The 19,827-nt window shown below is 37.6% G+C and overlaps 1 protein-coding gene across 5 annotated transcripts in view; it reads left to right on the top strand.

The window, feature by feature from the left end:
• The window catches only part of FLRT2 (fibronectin leucine rich transmembrane protein 2), a 58,140-nt gene extending 39,402 nt beyond the window's left edge, over positions 1 to 18,738 (top strand). For all 5 annotated transcript variants that reach the window (XM_083863416.1, XM_083863415.1, XM_083863412.1 and 2 more), the window contains exon 2: positions 14,588 to 18,738. In XM_083863416.1, coding sequence (XP_083719542.1) covers positions 14,998 to 16,983 — 1,986 coding nt within the window. In that variant the 5' untranslated portion in view covers positions 14,588 to 14,997 and the 3' untranslated portion in view covers positions 16,984 to 18,738. The remainder of the gene's footprint in view (positions 1 to 14,587) is intronic.
• The last annotated feature ends 1,089 nt before the right edge of the window (positions 18,739 to 19,827 follow it).

The raw sequence follows: 19,827 nt of genomic DNA, 5'->3' as shown, positions 1-19,827 counted from the left end.
AACTGCCAGTGCCACAGCTCTCAAGAGACCATCCCTGGATTTCATTTATTTTTAGGACATTCAAACAGCAGGAAAACAGTGATTGGTTAGAAAATAGACTTTAGAAATCATGATTATTATTGCTTAGGTTAACAATGGCAGAGAATAGTGGAAGTTTTTGAAGTTCATCCACAAAAAGGGGAAAGACATTGGTCAGGATGGATGTTGATGTGTTATGGGTGGTGGTAGAATGGAATCAAGCTCAGTATCAGAAGATGTGGTTATCCTCTGCTTTTGTTTCTCTTTATCACTATATTATGAAATTTTCTTTGTGATAAGTGTCTAATTTAGAAAGGGAGACATTTTCTCTAAATTCTCCTTACTCTGAAATACAAGTAAAATTATGGATTCTATATGTTAGTAGAAGATGAGGATATTTCTAAATATCTTACCTCAAAGGAGGTGAAGTGAGATGGTGAGCAAGCCTTTCTTCAAAGGATTGTGTTTGACAATCTTCTCAGCAGTCAAAAAGGAAACTATATAACCTAGAAAGTTCACAGACTTCATATAGACTTTATATAGCATCTGATTGGATGACCTCTTTCACCAAAGTTTCACTGAGAAGAAAGATCCCATTTATATCATACAAAGAATAAAAATGGAATATATATATAAAAAAAGACGTTTATAGAAAAATTAGATAAATAAAAAATTACAGGTGTGTTCTAACTGAAACACTAGATTCAAAACAGTCTGAGTTTCAAGACAGTAAAAGTCTATATACAGACATTTTGGCTTGGTAGAAATATAGGAAAGGTGCAGAGGTCATTGAAGAAAAGAATATAAAACATGATGATATGTTTTAGTTCCTTCTGTAGTAACTACTTCACTCTATAAAATTTCCAGTCCTCTAAAGCTAAAGCTGAACATTGCTATTTAAGGAACCAGAATTTAGGCCTGGTAGCACATTTTTTTGAATCATCATTTTACCATTTACCATTTTATTTTCTTACTTGCCTTAAAAACTCATGTCCTTTAAAGCAATATAGACCAGTAAAGTCACCCTCCTTGTTGCATTTGGAATACTCCTGAGAATACGTGATTAGGTAAGCTTAGGTTTAACATTATATTTATGGTCATTAGCAACCATCCAGAATTTCAGAATGCAGAATTTGAGCTGTTTCAATGACTTTTAAGCTCTTAGATACATTACAGGAAGGCACCATATCTAATTTTTGTCTCAGCTACTCTGGAAATGTAATGGACAGGTCCATGCATGCTGCATTTCTATTGTTGTGCTCAGTCCCTAATTCAGACCATAAGATATGACTGACTAAAACAAGAAATTCTCACCTGAGACAGACCAACAGTGTTCCATCTATCTCAGTGTTTTATCTCCAATGAAGACAAGGAATTGTTGGAGTTGCTTTTTGCCATCCAGTTCCCCCTGTACACATCCAGAAGTGCCTGAAATAGTGGAACTAGATGTATTAGAGGAGGCATTCCTTTCTCTTCTCTTTAAGGGAACTTATTTAAAGACCAGGAAATTGTGGAACCCTTTCCAAAGAAATTTTCACTGTCTGCTGTAGAAAGGAATATTTATTGTTACCTGTTTTACAGATACCATACTAATTTAAATTAATCTCAGTGTCTCTTGATATTCAAAATATGATTTCTATGCAAGAATTTTCCTAATTCAATGCTTCTTGTGAGGCAGTGTGAGTCAGAAGCTTCCCAGGTGAAGACTGGTATTTGCAGTTAGTTTGCTGCAGGTGCCTATTCAAATCACCTCACATTTTCTTTTGTTCCGGTGCAGCTCGGTGATTTGTGGGAAGTGAACTCAGAAAGTGACCAGAACAGCCACAGTGAATGTGTTTAAACATTGGCATGTGCTTAGTCACTCCTTATCTGTGCTTTAAAAGTAGTTGGTTATTAGTAATAATAGTGCTTTGACAAGATTTCCTCCTTCATATAAGCCCTAAGCAGAAGATTTGAATAATTTTTTATAAAAGAGGGTTAATGCTTGAAATATTTTCAGGGAATATAGAAACCGATTTTTTTTTTTTCTCTTGAATACAGGACAGTTTTCTTTTTCAGTGGAACAGAGGAGGGCAATATCTCCCAAGAGACTCAAAAGCCTTGAAGGTAGCTGCTGCCAGGGTGGGCTAGTTTGAGAAACTGTTCAGATAGAGCATGTGGCAGCATCTCTCATGATGTATGGTATTAGAAAATGCAGTTCATTTTGATTCAAATAGGAAGGAAAGAATTTCTAAAATAATACATTACAGTAAACAAACTTAACTGTTGTGGGCTGAACTCTTATGAGTCAATAATTTTTATCCATGGAATAACTGTAAATGTTTTATTTTTTGTCTTTTACTACTTCACACTATTTTTTGAGTGAAGGTCAGCTGTTTGCTGTAATGGGTCAGAGATGTCTAGATAGATTTGGAGTGAAATGTCTGACAAATTTTGCCAAATCCAAGCTGAAGGTGTATGGGAGTGGTGGTGGTGATGGGTGAAGCCTCAGATGAATTTCCCCTTCATATTTATTCTAATCATCAGTGCCACTTTGTTGTCTAAGCCATGTATTCTACATAACACAACACAGATGCAGTAGCCCAAAGACAGAGGTGGGGTAAAAAGGGATTTGCACTATAAGAAAACTGCCTTTGTATAATCAAAGCAACATCTGCAGTTACTCAAGTTCTCAAAATTATTTTTCCAGGTTTTTTACAGGCTCTTCTGCCATTCAAGTCTCCATAAAGCAGAGGATTTTGATATTTTTCCTCATCTGCTCTGCTTCCATGTACTCATGTATGTATCCAGTGTATGCAATGAAACAGGAAGGTGCAAGCCCATGCTGTTATGTATGTAGCAATAGCAATATTTCCATGGCCATCGAAGTTGATTTGCTTTTAAGTTCCCTTAATTTATACCACCCTATAAAAAAGGAACACATAGAGGTCAGAGCAAATGAGCAGATGTAATATTGCTGAGATTTAGTTGAGGTTGTAGAGCTGGGTTGGACTCATTGATCTTGGAGGTCTCTTCCAACCTTGTGATTCTGTGAAAATACCATGGATTGCATGTAAGTTAACACTGTCTTTATACCCTACATCAATGGGTTATGCCAACTATATGCCTTATTAGAAGAAGTGTAAGTAAAAAACCTGTGCATTTAGTGTGCAAAATTTTGATGTAGACATAAATCAAAATCCAAGATTTCCCATACTTACAAAGATACTTGTATTAGGGACTTAACTCAGTTTTTGTACAAAGAAAAACCCATCAGCAAATCCCCAAATCCCATAGCAGATCTTTGTATGTAGTTCATTTAAAGTACCCAGAGGTCTGCATAGAAAACATGAACGTCTTCTTATTTGATTCATGCAACGACCTGAAAAAATAGAATGCTCACAAACAGAAGAAAACAATAATTGCATTTTTGAGCAGGGATATTTTGCTGCATGTAGTATAGCTTAAAACTCTATCTCAGTTTTTCTTTATATATTTCTCCCTCTGGCCCTCTCTCAGGTTTTGTTGTGCACTGCCTCTCTGCCTTTCTGAACTCATTTGAGATGTCCAGTTTTGTATAAGCACAAAATGCTGATAAGACTTTTGTGATTCCTTGCAGTAACAACTGTGCTGAAAAGTAGCACAAGGACTCATATTGATAAGGACTCCGCTGACTGGAATGATTTGGCACATGCCAGATGGAGTTTGCATTTGAGCTGACAGCCAACTCCAGGCTTCTGTACCTCTCAGGACCCACTTAAAAGCTACTAAGAGAGTTTAAGTGGTTTGCAATCTCTTGTTGGCTGTCTGCACATGGCTAAAAATCACCCACCATGAAACTTTAATGGCAGAGAATGATGGGTTTTGCTTTACTATTTGTATGTGCAATTTGTGGGCCTCCCGGCAATTTTGATCAACTGATGCAACCACACACAGACCTCAAAGGTAAAGGGGAGAAGTGGAAAAACAAAGGAAAATTGCCTTCTGTGTTCTTTTCCATCTTTGTCAGGATTTGTTCAACATAAAGGCTTTGAACTTTACAGTTGAAATAAGCTTAGACAAGCTCTTTTTAAAATGTTTTAGAGCAGTTACTGAGAAAATATAAAGCTTCAGGACAGAATAGCAGGGCTATGTTCTGAACTGCTTCTTCATAAATGCTCAAAGATGGCAGACTCTTTCTTGTGTATCTACTCTGTACATTGTGGAAAAAATTCGATCTGTTGCCATTACTGTATCCTCCTTTCTCTGTTCATGGTCAGAAGACTTGTGATTTGATATATCAAGTGAAACTATTCACACAGAATATTCAGTCCTACAGTCATCAGCATGGGGCAAAAGAAAAATTGGCTGGAGCAACACATCCAGCTTCTGGAAATTATGTCCTTTTGGCTCTGCTTTGTCTTTGAGCACCTTCTGTGTTGGCAGCATCTCTGCTCTTTCAAAGAAATAGTATAGCAGAAGGAAGACTGAAAAGTGACTTGAATCATAACTGCAGATGTAAACACCATTTCTTTTCTGCTCTCTCTTTTTCCCTGGGGAACTGAGCTGCTGCCAGAAACTAAAGGCAGATAGTAGTTTCTTGGTTGATGTAAACCATTGCAGTCAATGTTTAAACGTATAATCGGTACTCCTTCATCCTGAAGGAACAGTGCTCTTGCTGGCTCACACTGTCTGTATGTATTATTTTGTGATCCCTTAAGTTCTCATGAGATTCTTGTGGTTTTAATTCCACAGCTGAGAATCACTGGGTTAGAAATGTCTATTTACTATTTCTATCTTGCTCTTATTTCTACTTGTACTTAAAACAGAAGCTGGCCCCTGTTGAATTCTATTCCATGCACCCTTCTTTTCTCAAAGAACTTTCAAGGTTAAATGGGAGATCTGAATGGCTCTTAAGGAAAAGTAGTAAATGGGAACCAAATCAGAGCAAAATGCCAAAAAGTTTGCTCTCTGTCAAAGTCAAGAACTGGGGAGGATTCACATCCCCATTTCTGCAAAGAAATTCTTTAATCCTATTATATTTTTGTCAATCCTTTTAGCCCTCAGATGTATATATTCTTAGGATATTTGCTTGAGCAGCAATGCTAAAAAGAGAAAACGGGGCTCTTTCACTGAAAATAGCTATTATCATAGAATTACTGGAATCTTGAATGACAATTAGCAAAGAATAAATGGCAGAACCAAACAAAAGTAAGTGAGGTAAAAAAAAAAGAAAAAAAAAGTTAATGGTCTGTATCCTTGGTAAACTTTTCTCTCCTACTGCCTCTGGCACTTCTTTCCTCTCTATACTCAGAAAAATCACTGGGTTTACTGGTGTCCAGATAACCAGTGTATGGATGTTTTTGTATTGCTGTAAGACAGTTACAGTTGCAGCTATACCTTTAGTGTTTAATATTACTGATTTTTTTTTTTTTTTTTTTTTTTTTTTTTTTGATTATACGTGGGAGCACAAGTTGTTTCCTGTATGAAGTGCAATGTCGTGTCTAGTGTGTCGCAGTGAGATTATTGCACTTTCTCCACCTGTGCATACAGAAAAGTGTAATTGGATCACTGGGAAAAGATAACAAATCCAGATCCCCAGGCTCTTGTCAGGCGCTGTTGATGCTGAGATATTGTACAGTTGATAAATAATTCAGCTATTTAGCTGAACAGGGATTTCAGAGGCTTAGCTGTACATTCTTCATCCATCATTTTAATATCTTTCTCCTTTTCTGTTAACTGGCTATCTGAGGGCAATGATTTAAGAATTTTGTTTGATAACTTTCTATTTGCCTGTTACATGGACTGTATCATATAAGCAGGATTTGTTTTATATCTAGGGAACATCTTCTGTTCTCTGGCCCCATAAGTGACTACACCATACATAACAGGTTCTCCTAAGCAGAAGTTAAGAGTGCAAACAACTTTATTAATCTTTCTTGATAGCTCCTTAGAAGTGTTTATGGAGTAGTTCTTAGAGCAGTGAAGGAGCAGCATGCTAAGTAATATTAAAACAGGAAAGAGAGATCTCCATCTGCCTTTGTTGGAAAGATGACACTTTCAACTTTATTTATATTGAGGTGCCTAAGAAGTTGAGGGGCAGCTCCTGCCATATTTTCTCTCCAGGCCATATGCTACAAATATGGAAGACAAGAATATGACAGCCCACGCTTATTTGCCTGAGATCCTAAATGAACGATACCCCACAAGGTAATGTGACACCATACAGGATCTCATCAATGATGTAGCACCATGCAACACATTTAAAATGTGTCAAAATGTTGTCTCCAAAGCAGCAATGTTTAGCCACTTAGGTCACTAAAAGCAGCTTTTTCAAATTCTCCACAGACGTTTTGCCAGGCTGCCCACATATCTCTAGATAAAAGCAAACTGTTTGCTTCACAGTGTAGAATAATTTATAGGTAGGGACCAATTTGCTTGCAAAGAAACAGCAGGTTGCCATCCTTTTTTCTTAGTGCAAAATGCATTATGCTAACCGCAGTACAAAATGTATGTGTTCCAAAAGGGGAATTATTTGAAATTAGTTTAGTATTATTAGTTTTTCTCAAATAGCCGTGTCCAGTTTTGTCAAAAAAAACTGTAAGCCCTCTGGAAAATGGTCAAGAAGGCAAAGAAAAATTATCTTTCTGTTTCTTTCACTGTGTTAAGTGCAGCTGTCCAGAGGCAGATAATTCCACAACAATTTTCACAGTTTTAAATTGTGGAACATAAACACTATTTTACAAGTGCTTTTTATGAAGTGGAATTGTGTCCAAACTTATGTTTTTGGGTAAAAAAGTCAATTTTTTATTCTTCCCCTATTATTTTTTCTCTCTCTGTCTCTGATCACAAAGGATCAGAAAACACTGGACCTCAGGCACATTTCCTATTGAAAACATTATCAAAACTGACAGATCTACATGCAAGTTTTTGGCTTCAGTGAAATAATATATTTTAATGAAAATGTATTTCGTTGAAATGTTTCGGATAGCTCCTCATGTGAGATTCTTTTCATCTGCCATTTCCAGCTTTCTCAAACCAACTTCACATCTTCACATGGTGCATAGATGAGTTTATAGAGTCCTAGCTGAGATCCATCAAAACTATTTCACCTAAGATATGAGAACAGCTTTTGGGGATGAAAGACTAGAGAATTAATTTACTGCCATACTAAATAGATCATTCTTACTGTTTGACAAATTTGTTAAGTTTTGAACACTGCAGCATTAGACTGGTGAAAAATGAGAGTAGGCCTTGGGGCAAGGTTAATAAAGACACCAATAATCCTTTGCTAGTAGGTGCAATACTCCATTTAATATGAGTCCTGGAGGTGATCATCTGTTCCTCTTTGCCCACTGGAGTGAAAATATCATGATGGTCACCATCTGGAGTAATTTTCCAGCATTCAGCAATTTTATAATAAAAATAGGCATATTTTCTTATAAAAAGATGCTTGGGCTATCAATGACTTTGAGCTACCTTGAAGTCCTACACAACTCAGAAGCTTACATTGGTTAAAAAACTGGAGTTCTGCACCTTTTCTTCTTCCTTGTGTTCCATAAGGGAGTCCTGTCTGCTCGTGTACAGGCAATTAATGATTTTGCTTTTTAATTTGCCATGTGTATCCTCATTAACTTTTACTCTAACAGCTACAATTTAAATACTAGGCTTGGATGTTTCCTACATTAGAATTCAGGACTCCACAAGCAGGACATTCCTAGTGGCGGTTTTCCATTTCTAGAACTCTTAAGATGAAATTATCAATAGGAATAGGTCCATGCAAGATTAATTCAGGCACACAGTAATTCAGATAAGACTGGATGGTATGACAAAGCATGTACTTGAATGGATTTGTTTTCCACTAGATGTGTTACAGTATTTAATTTGTGTTACAGTAATTAATTTATTAAAAAATAGTCTTATTTTTTAGACTATTTAAAGACAAAATTTGTATTTACCTATATGTGCTTGAGCAAAGACAATTTTTTTTGTTGTTGTTGCCACAGACTGCAAACACAGTTGTTTCTGGGCTCAGAGGTTTGTCAGTTTTCCCAGGTGAGGTAGTCTTGATGAAGTTGTGCAATGTCAATTCTTTAGAATAACTTCTTTTACAATTCAGTAACTGTTAAATACAGGAATGAAGATAACATTAGTCTAGGGAGTCTCCACACCTGAACTTTAGCACTTCAACTCCCATTTATGGGTCTGAGGAGCTGAGCAGGGTGTGTCCTACAGCATAGTGCTGCCCCACCTGAGGGCATTAATGCTGTTGATCTTGTAGCTATTTCAGCTCTGCTTCCTGGAGTACAGCAGTCACTCTAGTGATTATGTCTTGTAGTAGGTTCTCTCTCTTGACCTGTTACTGGTTCCTGTTAATGTGTGCAAAGAAAAAAATCTGTTCTATCTGAGCTTTTTACCCCAAAATCTATCTTTTTTCCATTATTTGTTCTCTTTTCTCTCCCTCTCTCTTACGTGCCTCCTGATGCCTATGAAGTAATTTCACTCTGTAGTAACCCACAAGTAAAAAAGTCTTGAACCATGAAGCTGGGAATAATACTTTTATAAGACTACATGAACATTAATTTTTCCAGTAGCAAAGTTCTATACAACTCAGTTTGCCAGGTATGTAAGAGAGACACCATTACACAAGTCAGCAGTCAGAGACAACTCCAAGGAAGAAGTGTGTGCATGTGTGTGAAGACAGACAAAGTGGGAAGAAAGCAAGTCCCACATTTATTTATTCATTTGTTTATTCAGGGGAAAGAAAGTTTCCTGCAGGCTTAGCTCCCTCTCCTGGCAGTCAGGAATTGGGCTGTATCAGAGTCCTGTTGAACCTGTACAGTACCCAAATTTCCGAAGACAAAGCTCTTGTTCGCTACAATAGCATACCTTTTAAAAAGGGATTTCCTGTTGCCTGCATCCTTCTGGGCAATGACTCTGCATAATAATTTACAGGAATGTAGCTAGAAAGAGAAAAAAAGGCTTGGAGGACCAGAAGATTACAGAGGAACCAGAAGGAGAAGCATGGCAAATTATGTCTTTACACCCATTGTTGCAGGATGTACCACTCCCTAAATTTTCTCCCGTGTCCAAGGCAGATACAAATCAATTTCACTTGCATCCTCAGACTGCCTGATCTGAGGTTTTGAGAATAATTATATATGCAAATTGAGAAGTAAAACCAGAAACATCCTGGTCAGAGTAGAAAAAAGCACAAGAGCTCAAATGTGTCCATTTGCTGAATCATTTTGCTAACAATATTGCAAAAACAGTAACGCCCTTCTCTGCCAAAATCGGTTCATACAGATTTCATTGAGGCTGTAACAGTGTATACTGATAATTCAAGGTTTCCTTCTATACTAGCTACTGATCATTATCCTGTCATCAACACTCACTTTTGAAGAGGGCACCAAAGATGGTTTCTTCTCTCTGTCTCTTTTTCTTCTTCTCTTTTTGTTCCTTCTTACCTCCTCTTCTTACATAATACACACCCATAACTATGAAGCAGCCAGAACAGCAGGCATACAAAAGGGCTTCCTATAAAAGTACTTTGATTCCTTTGGGTCATTTTCCCCGTGCCTTTGATGCAGAGATTACAGATTCATATTAAAATTTGAACACAAAGTTCAAACCCAAGTAACTCATAGAGAAATATATACAGCAAATTATCACCCAAGGTTCCTAATCACTTAAAAAAACAAACAAACCAAAAAATCCCCAAAAAAACCAAAACACTGAGATATTCATTAATGTGTACACTCACATATATGCACTCTACTTATATGGAAAAAAGACATTTGTTAGGTATTATTCTGTAATTTTTCTTGTTACCAGTTGATAGACACACAGGACATTTTTCTTAAGAACAAGGAACTCTGTACTAGATTTCATATGAATAGAATTAGATTTGTTTTCAGTTTGTCATTCAATTCCAGACATAATAGCCTTGTACTTACTGTATATTATAATTATGTAGAGTAAGACTATGACTTGATTATAACCCTGGTCTGCAGTACAGCCAAGAAAATTTATGCCAAATGGTTTGGTGCTAAATAAGAGTCACTGACTGGTAACTGAAAAGAATAGTTATGACCATTTGGTTTTGGTTTTGCTTGCCTTTCAGTTTATGTTGCATGACACTCAGGTCCAGATACATGGATGAACTGCTGGGAAAAGTGGTGCTAAATGGGACTATCAGAAAAAAAGAGGCCTTGGATTCCTTTGACCTATTCTTTTATTATTTTCAGGATTTCTTGAAGGAAAGAATAACCAAGTATTCTTAATTTTATTATCTCTGAAAAATTTACAGCCTTAATGTAAACCGTGGTTAGGCTAATGAGGACAGACAACCTGGCTATAGGAGCACCTCAAAATTCTGTGCTTATAAACATAGGGCTGTAGGTATTCATATGCTGTCTTCTCCATTTATTCTCTGTTATCTTCCCTGAGTACCACTAGGTTCTCAGGTAGCCACAGGGACCTTGACTGCATGTTTGGAAGACTGCAAAATGGAAAATGGGAAAGATGGTTGTAAGGGCAGCTTTGGAGATTCTTTGGACAGCATAGGCAGAGCAACTGAGGCAGTATACCAGTCACTGAGGTAGGGAAAAGTTCCACAAGCAGACTACTAGTGAGTTGATTTTTTTTTTCCCTTACATGCCAAAATTTATAATTGAATATAATTTTCAGTAAAATATTAATTACTTCATGGCTATGCACAGCAGAGTGACAAAGGATGGAAATTGTATGGAGAGTTCTGACCAGTAAAGGTATGACTAATAAAAAACTTTCATCTTCCCAACTTACAGCCAGATGTTTGGACCTTTAAAATATCTTTAATCAAAACACCTTACATCTTATCCAGTACATAAACCCAGAATTATTCTTTTCCAGCTAGCATCAGTTATGCCAAAAGGAAATTTAAACAAGGCAGGTTTGAAAAAAGATGGTGACATAAAAATGTTTATCAGAAATGCATTGTAAGTTATGAAAATAAATATTTCCACTGATTGCAGGAGCTACTAAGCCAAATTTTCAGACTTGGCCACTTCAAATGTGTGATATTTTCTCATCTGTTTCAATGCGGTTTTCTTAACTTCATTGTATCATTCCTTAAATCCTAATGGGGCTTCATACCCTGGCTGCAGTAAGGCAGGAAATGTCTTACACTTGGAAGATATAACTTGTGTCTAAGGAGGATATTGTGAGAAATAATAGAAATCAAGTGTACAGGGGAGGAAATAGAAACAAAAATTTCCAAATTGGTGATGGACAGATGTGTTATTACTGAGGCATTTGCTTGTTGATTTCTTTAATTTTAAGTTAATTGTGACGCTTGCCTTTTTCTCTACCTTGATTGGTTTATAGAGCTTTCTGACTTCAAATAAGCAAAGTTACTGCTGCCTATAGCTTGTCAGTCAACTCCCAAGATTTACAATTGCAATAGCTAAGGAATGCCTTTAAGTCCTCCACTTCCAAATTTCTACTTCTGAAAACATTAGTAAATTTGCAGAGAGACTCAGTTTAATATTTGCAGTAATACTGAAAACAGAGTTTGCTTCAGGAAGCCAGCATTTCAGGAATGGGGTGGGGGAAGCTGAGTGACTCTACCTGCCTTCAGTTCTGGCCTTTTACTGAAGGAAAAACTGTTTACACTTTCATAGCCTTTTGGAATTTACAGATGATGGTTTTCCTTCCAAAAGTTTCTTTTCTTTTTTAATCAAGCAGGTTTTCAACTCTTCAATATTTTTAATGTCTTTGGGGTAGAGATTTCTGACACAGAGACGGAACTCACTTTTGCATTAGGGAAAAATACAGCAACTGTGAGCCCTACTTTAAGTTAGTATTAAGCAGTTGTAAAAGTCTACTGTAGTAAAACCCTTCTCAAAAAAGTTATTTAAATACATTCAGTTTTATCCTTACTTCCTCATTCTTTACCTCTTCCACACCACATCAACCCTGAAGTCATAAATATGTAGTTAGATATATCCTTGAGCTCTTGCTTAGTATGATCAAGAGTAGTATCAAATACATATAATCTGTGCTGATTTTTATTGTATCAGTTTATTAAGGACTGATATCTAGACTTTAGGATACTGGCAATAATAAGAGGACTACCTTTCTTACCATCATGAGGGAGAAAAACATTAGGAAAGTTTTAACAGATTCTAATAGCAAAATCCATGTAACATAAAAAGGAGAAAAAGTCCAGAAGTGACCGTCCAATCAAAGCTCTTTTTCCTGTAATATCTAATGAGAAGTGCTGTGTGCTTGACCTAATTTGTTTGAATCATTACTGAAATCTTTAATTCAGGTGCCACATCTACTTAGGTGAGAGGTACACTGGACAGAGTACTAGAATGAGGTGAATGCATAAATCAGTTTTAATATGACAATGCCTTCTTAGGAGATTCCCAGCAAACTAGGAACTGCAGCTGCCTGTGGCTGCATGTTCTGAGCTGGGCTTTCTATTATACCCAGGAGTGAAATAAAACCTAATCAGTAACTGGACTTGCAATCGGAAGCGAGCTTAGAACAGGGTATTGGATCTGTTAGGAGGTACAGCCTGTCTCTCATGATGATGATGGAAAAGTGAGAGAACAACTATTGTTAGTCTGTGTGGTCCCAAGCATCTCAGAGGATGCTCTGCATATCCATTCTCATTTTAAAAGAGAGTGTCATGACAGATCAGAGCACTGTGATCTAGATGAGAGCCAGGCCGTATTAAAGGCGGATAAACTGTCACACTTAGGCTCATGTTAGAGTGTAATCCTGTTAAGAGTTTCTCTACAGGATCACGTCATCTGGCATAATTGAAAAGAAATCACTCCTGGCTGAAATATGCCTGTGAGAGAGAGAACCATGAACAGTGGGGTACCTAATCTTACTGTTTCTAAAGGATGACAATACACAGTATAAGCTGTGTTACATTATTACATTTACATATCTTTAAAATTTGAATTCATAATGATAAACAAGGTTTTTCAGGGTGTCGCTTTTTTATCTCCAGCTGTTTGAACCTTGAGGCTGATATCTGACGATGCTCTAAATAAATACAGTGATCTGCAAGTGCAAGGTTAAAGGGTTATAACAGTTTGACTCCTATGGATGCTTTCTACACTACATAGGATTCCCAAAAGTAGCATCAGGGACATGTTATAAACTACACAACTGTATTAGAAGAACAAGGTTTTATGTACCACCAAAGTAAGTCTCTTTCTGAATAACTTGGATGTTCCTAAATCGTTTAAATAAATATAAATATAATAATAAAAAATAAAGGAATTTTTTTAAAAAAAAAAAAAAGCAACCACCACTTTGAAACAGGATTTTTCACTAAAAGTCTATTTTCTTGAAATCCCAGCCTGAGTTTTGATCTAGATAAACAAAACCTGGAAGATTACTGTGCTATGTCACTGCAGTTGAAGACCCTGAGATCTGCCCATGCTTTGTACTTGCCGAGGTTGATATCCTTCATTAGATCTAACTATGCATAATGCATGGCGGGGCAGGGGGATAACAATCATTGGAAACAACATACAACAAGACAAGATAACATCAAACAACACAGTACCTTTCATTCCATCCTTTAGACAGTGGGAATGTTTGGTTATAGATCTGAATATTAAGTAGTAGCTGGGAACATAAAAAGTATGCTTACAAGCTGAAAATACACATTAAGGAACTCAGCTATACTTAAGCTAACACACTTGTTTATGTGTGTTAGCTTCACAGATAACTGTGTAGCAAAATTAAAAGCCATATCTAACCTTTATGGTTTCAAAGGAAGTGTTCTGCAAAACTGCTGTAGTTTGAGCTGAACTCCTAAACCAATACCTTAGCAGATGTGAGCCCGTTTCATTTAGTGGAATGCAAGCTGTGAAATCTATTGATAGCACAGTTCACATCAGAACCAATATCAAGATGATAGTTTTAGCAAATATGTGTCTTACAGCAGGGTATCTTACGTTTGTGGACTACCATACTTGTTTAAAAGACTTTCTTCATAAGTCTCTAATTCACTAGAGTGAGTACAGTAATCTGGCAGTGTATATTAATTTGGACAATATATGTAATGGTATTACAGAAATAGAAGCAGAATATTCCAGAGTCTGGTATAGAAAATGAAAAAATGAAAAACATTAATGAAATGAAAATGAAAAAAAAATGGTGATTAAATAATACAGCCCAGAGTCTACTCTGTCAGGCATCAGTGAATAGCAGTCATTGAAGTCAGTGGTTCCATAAAAGAAAAATAATTACGTGAGCAGAAATTTCCAGTTAAATGGTTTAGGTTTTGGGTTGGTTTTAGTTCTAGAATTTTAAACAGACTGTGAGAGGACAAAGACTGGAAGTATAGTATGCAAATCCAAGTAATAGACCTAGCTTTCACTGAAGTCACTGAAAGTTCTTCAGTCATTGCAATGACTTTGCATCAAATCTATTTCAAGACAATTTAAGAGTAATATTAAGCTAATGTTTAATATTAATGCCTTTTTTCCCCCAGAAATCCATAAAGAGCTCAGCCTTAGAATAGTCTTCTAATGGGCTTGATCTTCCCTATTAAACGTTTCATGCTATTCAGCTTTTTCTTTTCTCTTTTCTTTTACAGGCAGGCCAGATCTGGCAGATAGCGGCTATGAGGACTTTGCTGACTTCAGAAAGCTGACAGAAACCAACAGACTTCAGTGAAATACCCCTCCAAGCACAGAGACTTTTGGTAGATTTAAAGTAACCTGTTGTTCATCTGCAAAGACATGGCTATTGGTTCTTTCAGCACACATGGAGGAAGGCAACAAAAATTGTAACCCTGGCTAATAAGACTGTGTTTTCCTTATCAAAAGTGGGAGGTAGGCCAATTATAAAAGGATTATTTTATGCTTAGCCTCCAGGACTTTAACTCTGGCCTGAACACTGGACATACGTAGAAGCCAATTTTAATGACCTGAGATTTTGTTACCCGTGCATTATTATTGTTATCAGTTCTTAAACACTGTGGTACTTTATTTCTTTAAATTAGAAATGGGTTCGTGGACTAAAATGTGGCCCACAGATTGGGCTCTTCTCATGAAATCATGGCTTGTCTTTTCCCTGGGGCTCTACATACAGGTCTCCAAAACTTTGGCCTGCCCAAAAGTTTGCCGCTGTGACCGAAACTTTGTCTACTGTAATGAACGAAGCTTGACCTCAGTGCCTCTTGGGATACCGGAGGGTGTAACCGTGCTCTACCTCCATAATAACCAAATTAATAATGCTGGATTTCCTGCAGAGTTGCACAATGTCCAGTCTGTGCACACAGTCTACCTGTATGGCAATCAGTTGGATGAATTCCCCATGAACCTGCCCAAGAATGTCAAGGTTCTCCACCTGCAGGAAAACAACATTCAGACCATTTCACGTGCTGCTCTTGCTCAGCTTTTGAAGCTGGAAGAACTGCACCTGGATGACAACTCCATCTCCACTGTTGGCGTTGAGGATGGGGCATTCCAGGAAGCCATCAGCCTCAAGCTTCTGTTCTTGTCCAAGAATCACTTAAGCAGTGTGCCAGTAGGCCTTCCTCTGGACTTACAAGAACTTCGTGTAGACGAAAACAGAATTGCTGTCATTTCGGACCTGGCCTTCCAGAATCTCACAAGTCTGGAGCGTCTGATCGTGGATGGCAATCTCCTTACTAATAAAGGCATAGCTGAAGGCACCTTTAGCCACCTCTCCAAGCTCAAGGAATTCTCCATAGTTCGGAATTCACTGACTTACCCTCCTCCTGATCTTCCAGGTACTCATCTGCTAAGACTTTATTTGCAGGACAACCAGATAACCCATATACCACTTACAGCCTTTTCAAACCTCCACAAACTGGAACGTCTCGATATTTCCAACAATCAACTTCGGATGTTGGCAAAGGGAGTATTTGATAATCTCCATAACCTGAGACAACTCACTGTAAGGAATAATCCCTGGTTATGTGACTGCAGTATAAAGTGGGTCACTGAATGGCTCAAATTTATTCCTGCTTCCATCAATGTACGGGGTTTTATGTGCCAGGGACCAGAGCAGGTCCGAGGTATGGCAGTCAGGGAGCTCAATATGAATATGTTGTCATGCCCCACCACCACCCCTGATCTGCCACTTATCATCACCCCAGTCCCAGCTACAACCATGCCAACTACATTAGTTCCCAGCTCATCATTTCCTCCCTCAAGTAGTAAATATAATCCTCTCACTCCCATCATAGCCACACTCCCCACTGTGCCTGACAGGGACAACAGAGAACGGGTGACACCTCCTTTGTCTGAATGGATTCAGCTCTCCATCCATTTTGTGAATGACACTTGCATCCAAGTCAACTGGATGTCACTTTTTACCGTGATGGCATATAAACTCACGTGGGTTAAGATGGGCCATAGTCTGGTAGGAGGAATTGTTCATGAACGAATAATTAGTGGTGAGAAGCAGCAATCAAGCTTGGTAAATCTGGAGCCCAAATCCACTTACCGGATTTGTTTGGTTCCACTGGATACTTACAACAACTACCGAACTGGAGAAGACACTGTCTGTTCAGAAGCCACAACCAAGGCTTCCTTTTTGAATGGCAGCAACATCCCCTCTAGCCATGAGCAGACAACTTCTCAGAACCTAGGCTCCCCATTTCTGCTGGCAGGGTTGATTGGGGGTGCAGTGATATTTGTCCTCGTGGTCTTGCTCAGCATTTTTTGCTGGCACATGCACAAAAAAGGTCGTTACACCTCCCAGAAGTGGAAATATAACCGGGGCCGTCGGAAAGATGACTACTGTGAGGCAGGGACCAAGAAGGACAACTCCATCCTGGAGATGACGGAAACCAGCTTCCAGATTGTCTCCTTAAATAATGATCAGCTCCTTAAAGGAGATTTCAGACTGCAGCCCATTTATACCCCAAACGGGGGCATTAACTACACAGACTGCCACATCCCCAACAACATGCGATACTGCAACAGCAACGTCTCAGACCTGGAGCACTGTCATACGTGATAGTGAGGGAAGATGGGGGTCTCCAGGACAAGGAGAAAAAACTCTAGAAAAAATAACCCCCTAACAATAATGAAAAAAAAATTACATTTGATAAATGTTACACAGATGCATTTATGCATTTGAATACTCTGTAATTTATACGGTGTACTATATAATGGGATTTAAAAAAAAAAGTGCTATCTTTTCTATTTCAAGTTAATTGCAAATGGTTTTGTAACTCTTTGCTTTTTAAATCTTTAAAAAATATTGCTGAGTACTGTACAGGGTTGTACAATAAGAACCCAATGTCATGGCAAAGGAAAGAATGACTCATTCTTCAAACATTAACCACTTTGCTGTCGAAGCAGCCTGAGGGATGTTAAGTTTCTAGGTGTCCTGGAATACAGGAAAATAAGTGCATATTAAAACAGGGTCACTAGGAACAGACAAAAGCATTTCAGATAAAATGGGCACAACCCTTCTGACTTGAACCCAGCAGTTGCTGTTGAGCTTCAAACAATTGGAAATACATCCGTTCCTCTTTGTCAGTTCTGCACTTCTCACCTCCAACTGAAAGCTGGAGTTCGGAGTGCTGCCAAAAAAGCTACTTTCTTGTTTGATTACTTTTCTTTCAATCTCCTCGGATAGGAAACGTGGAAAGAGCTCAGTGTCAAACTCAAAGTGACCTTGATTCCTATTTGCAAAAGTTGCTGGGAAAATGTCCCCTATAGTAGATACTTTATCTTAGAAACTGTTCGTGCTTTTCATTAGCATTAAGAAGCTTTAGGCATTCTCTGACCCTTCTCAGTGGGAGGTGAAGGTTATGTAACAGTGTGTAACAGAGAGCTGTCATTAAGTTGCACCTCTTAATAGAGCATCATTTGTTGACGTAGCATGTTCAGGTAAAGCCAGTTAAGGGCAAATTCTGAGTGCTCCGATCTCTGCAGTATTTGCATACATGTTCATGTAATTTGAAATCTAAAAGTGCATATTGCTGAAAACATGGTGCAAAATATAATGGCAATGGAAAGGTTTTGCTATTAATTTTTGTGGTTCAAGCTTTGTTTGACTTAAGGGTCTGAGTTATGTTCAGTATGGAGAAATAGGGAAAAAAAAAAAGACAAAAAGAGAAAACAAACAAGAAATATAATGTAAAATGTTATTTAGTACTGGAAAGATCTCCAGGGCTATTATGAACTGAAATATGTTCATTGGGGAAAATCATGTACAAATCTTGGTGGGTTTTGTTTGTTTGTTTTGCTTTTTTTCCTTCCCAATTAAAGTATACAGAGACTGACAGTAGCTAAGCATTTGATTGATTGGGGAATTTTGAGAACGCAGGTACACAATGCCCCTCTGAATTACCCTTCTTTTACCTTAAGCATTTTTGAGTTTTCCATAATGATTTCTGTTTCACAAGTAGTAGGTGGGTTTAGAATTTGCTTTTTTATACCCTCAGATTCTTTAGCTGCAATACCTTCTCAGTCCTTGAGCTCTACATGCACTATGCAAAACATCATGCTTGTATTAAAACCATAATGCAGCTCTCAAAATTATGTAATGCTTCAGCCATTCTGCTAACTCAGTGACTGCCAAGAACTGTGGTGGAATCTAATTATTTGGGGGTTTTTCAGTTTGCTTCTTTAATGTATCTAATTTTCTAATTTTCTCCTGATTCTGGGAACAAGCTAAAGCTACATCACATTAGAAAAAAAAAAAAATCCCAAAAAAAACCCAACCAAAAAAGAAACAAAACAAAAAAGATAGAAACAAAAATTCCTGAGGTAGAAGGGAACCAAAGAGAGAAAGTTTTACAGTGATCACCTAGGGATAGACAGAAAGTTGCCGCATGTGGATTGGAAGTAAAGACTGAAGCACTTTCACAGTGGAATGCTTAGACTCTTCACTTTATGAAGCTCTTTATGCTGGAAGAGAGAGTTTTAAACCTTTCCTTCGCTCATTTCACTCAACCCATTCTTGAAACTCGGCAGTCTATAAGCATGTATTTTCTGCAATTCAGATCACATGATAACACTAATTTTCTGCCATAACAAAATGAGCCCAGTTATGATTGGTGGCAAAATGCGATCATTTTGTAAGGAACCACATCCTCCCACCAACACCTTTTAAAATCACATTTGAAATTCCAATCTATATTCTATATATTTGTTATTTTCTGCAGCTATAGCAGTATTCTAAGAAACCTTTGTGGCTACTGTAGTAGTTACTAAAATTTTGCTGATTAAAAATTTGCCATATGATTTAAAATGGCATAATTTTAGATAGAAACGTTTGGCCAAATGGAGGGTTTTTTTTCTGTGATCTATTTACTGAAGATGATGAAAAGGTTCATAATTTTGGGCTTGGGATTTTGGTTTTGGTGGGTTTTTGTTGGTTATTTGTTTGTTCTGTTTAACATATTTTAGGTGCCACAGCTCAAAAGACAAGCAGCAAATAGTTGTGCTTCTGAACACTTCTGTTGCATGCTGGAGTTTGCTTGAAGTTAAACAGAGCCAGTGATTCCTGTTGGGTGTGGACATAGCATTTAATTTCAATGAAATAACTGGTTGTACATTTGGTTTCAAAAGGCCTCCTTTGAAAGTACATGCTTCCTAGTATTTTGTACTTCAATGACTGATGCAGGAGGAATCTACTGTTCTAGAACTTAGTATACCATAGGCACCTTATTTGTAGCAATTGACTTATTCAGGGAGTTTGGCCTGTACTGCAGGTGGATGATCCACAAGCCCAACCTGATGACAACAAATCTGGTTATTTCCCAAATAGGCTGAAAATAGAAGGCATTCACAAACTCTTTTTTTGATCTTGAATGATGAAACATCTATCTATCTATAGATAGATAGA

This window comes from Zosterops lateralis, assembly GCF_965231275.1.
Source record: "Zosterops lateralis genome assembly, chromosome: 6".
NCBI classification, from domain to species: domain Eukaryota; kingdom Metazoa; phylum Chordata; class Aves; order Passeriformes; family Zosteropidae; genus Zosterops; species Zosterops lateralis.
This window is presented reverse-complemented; position numbering and strand designations above follow the sequence as displayed.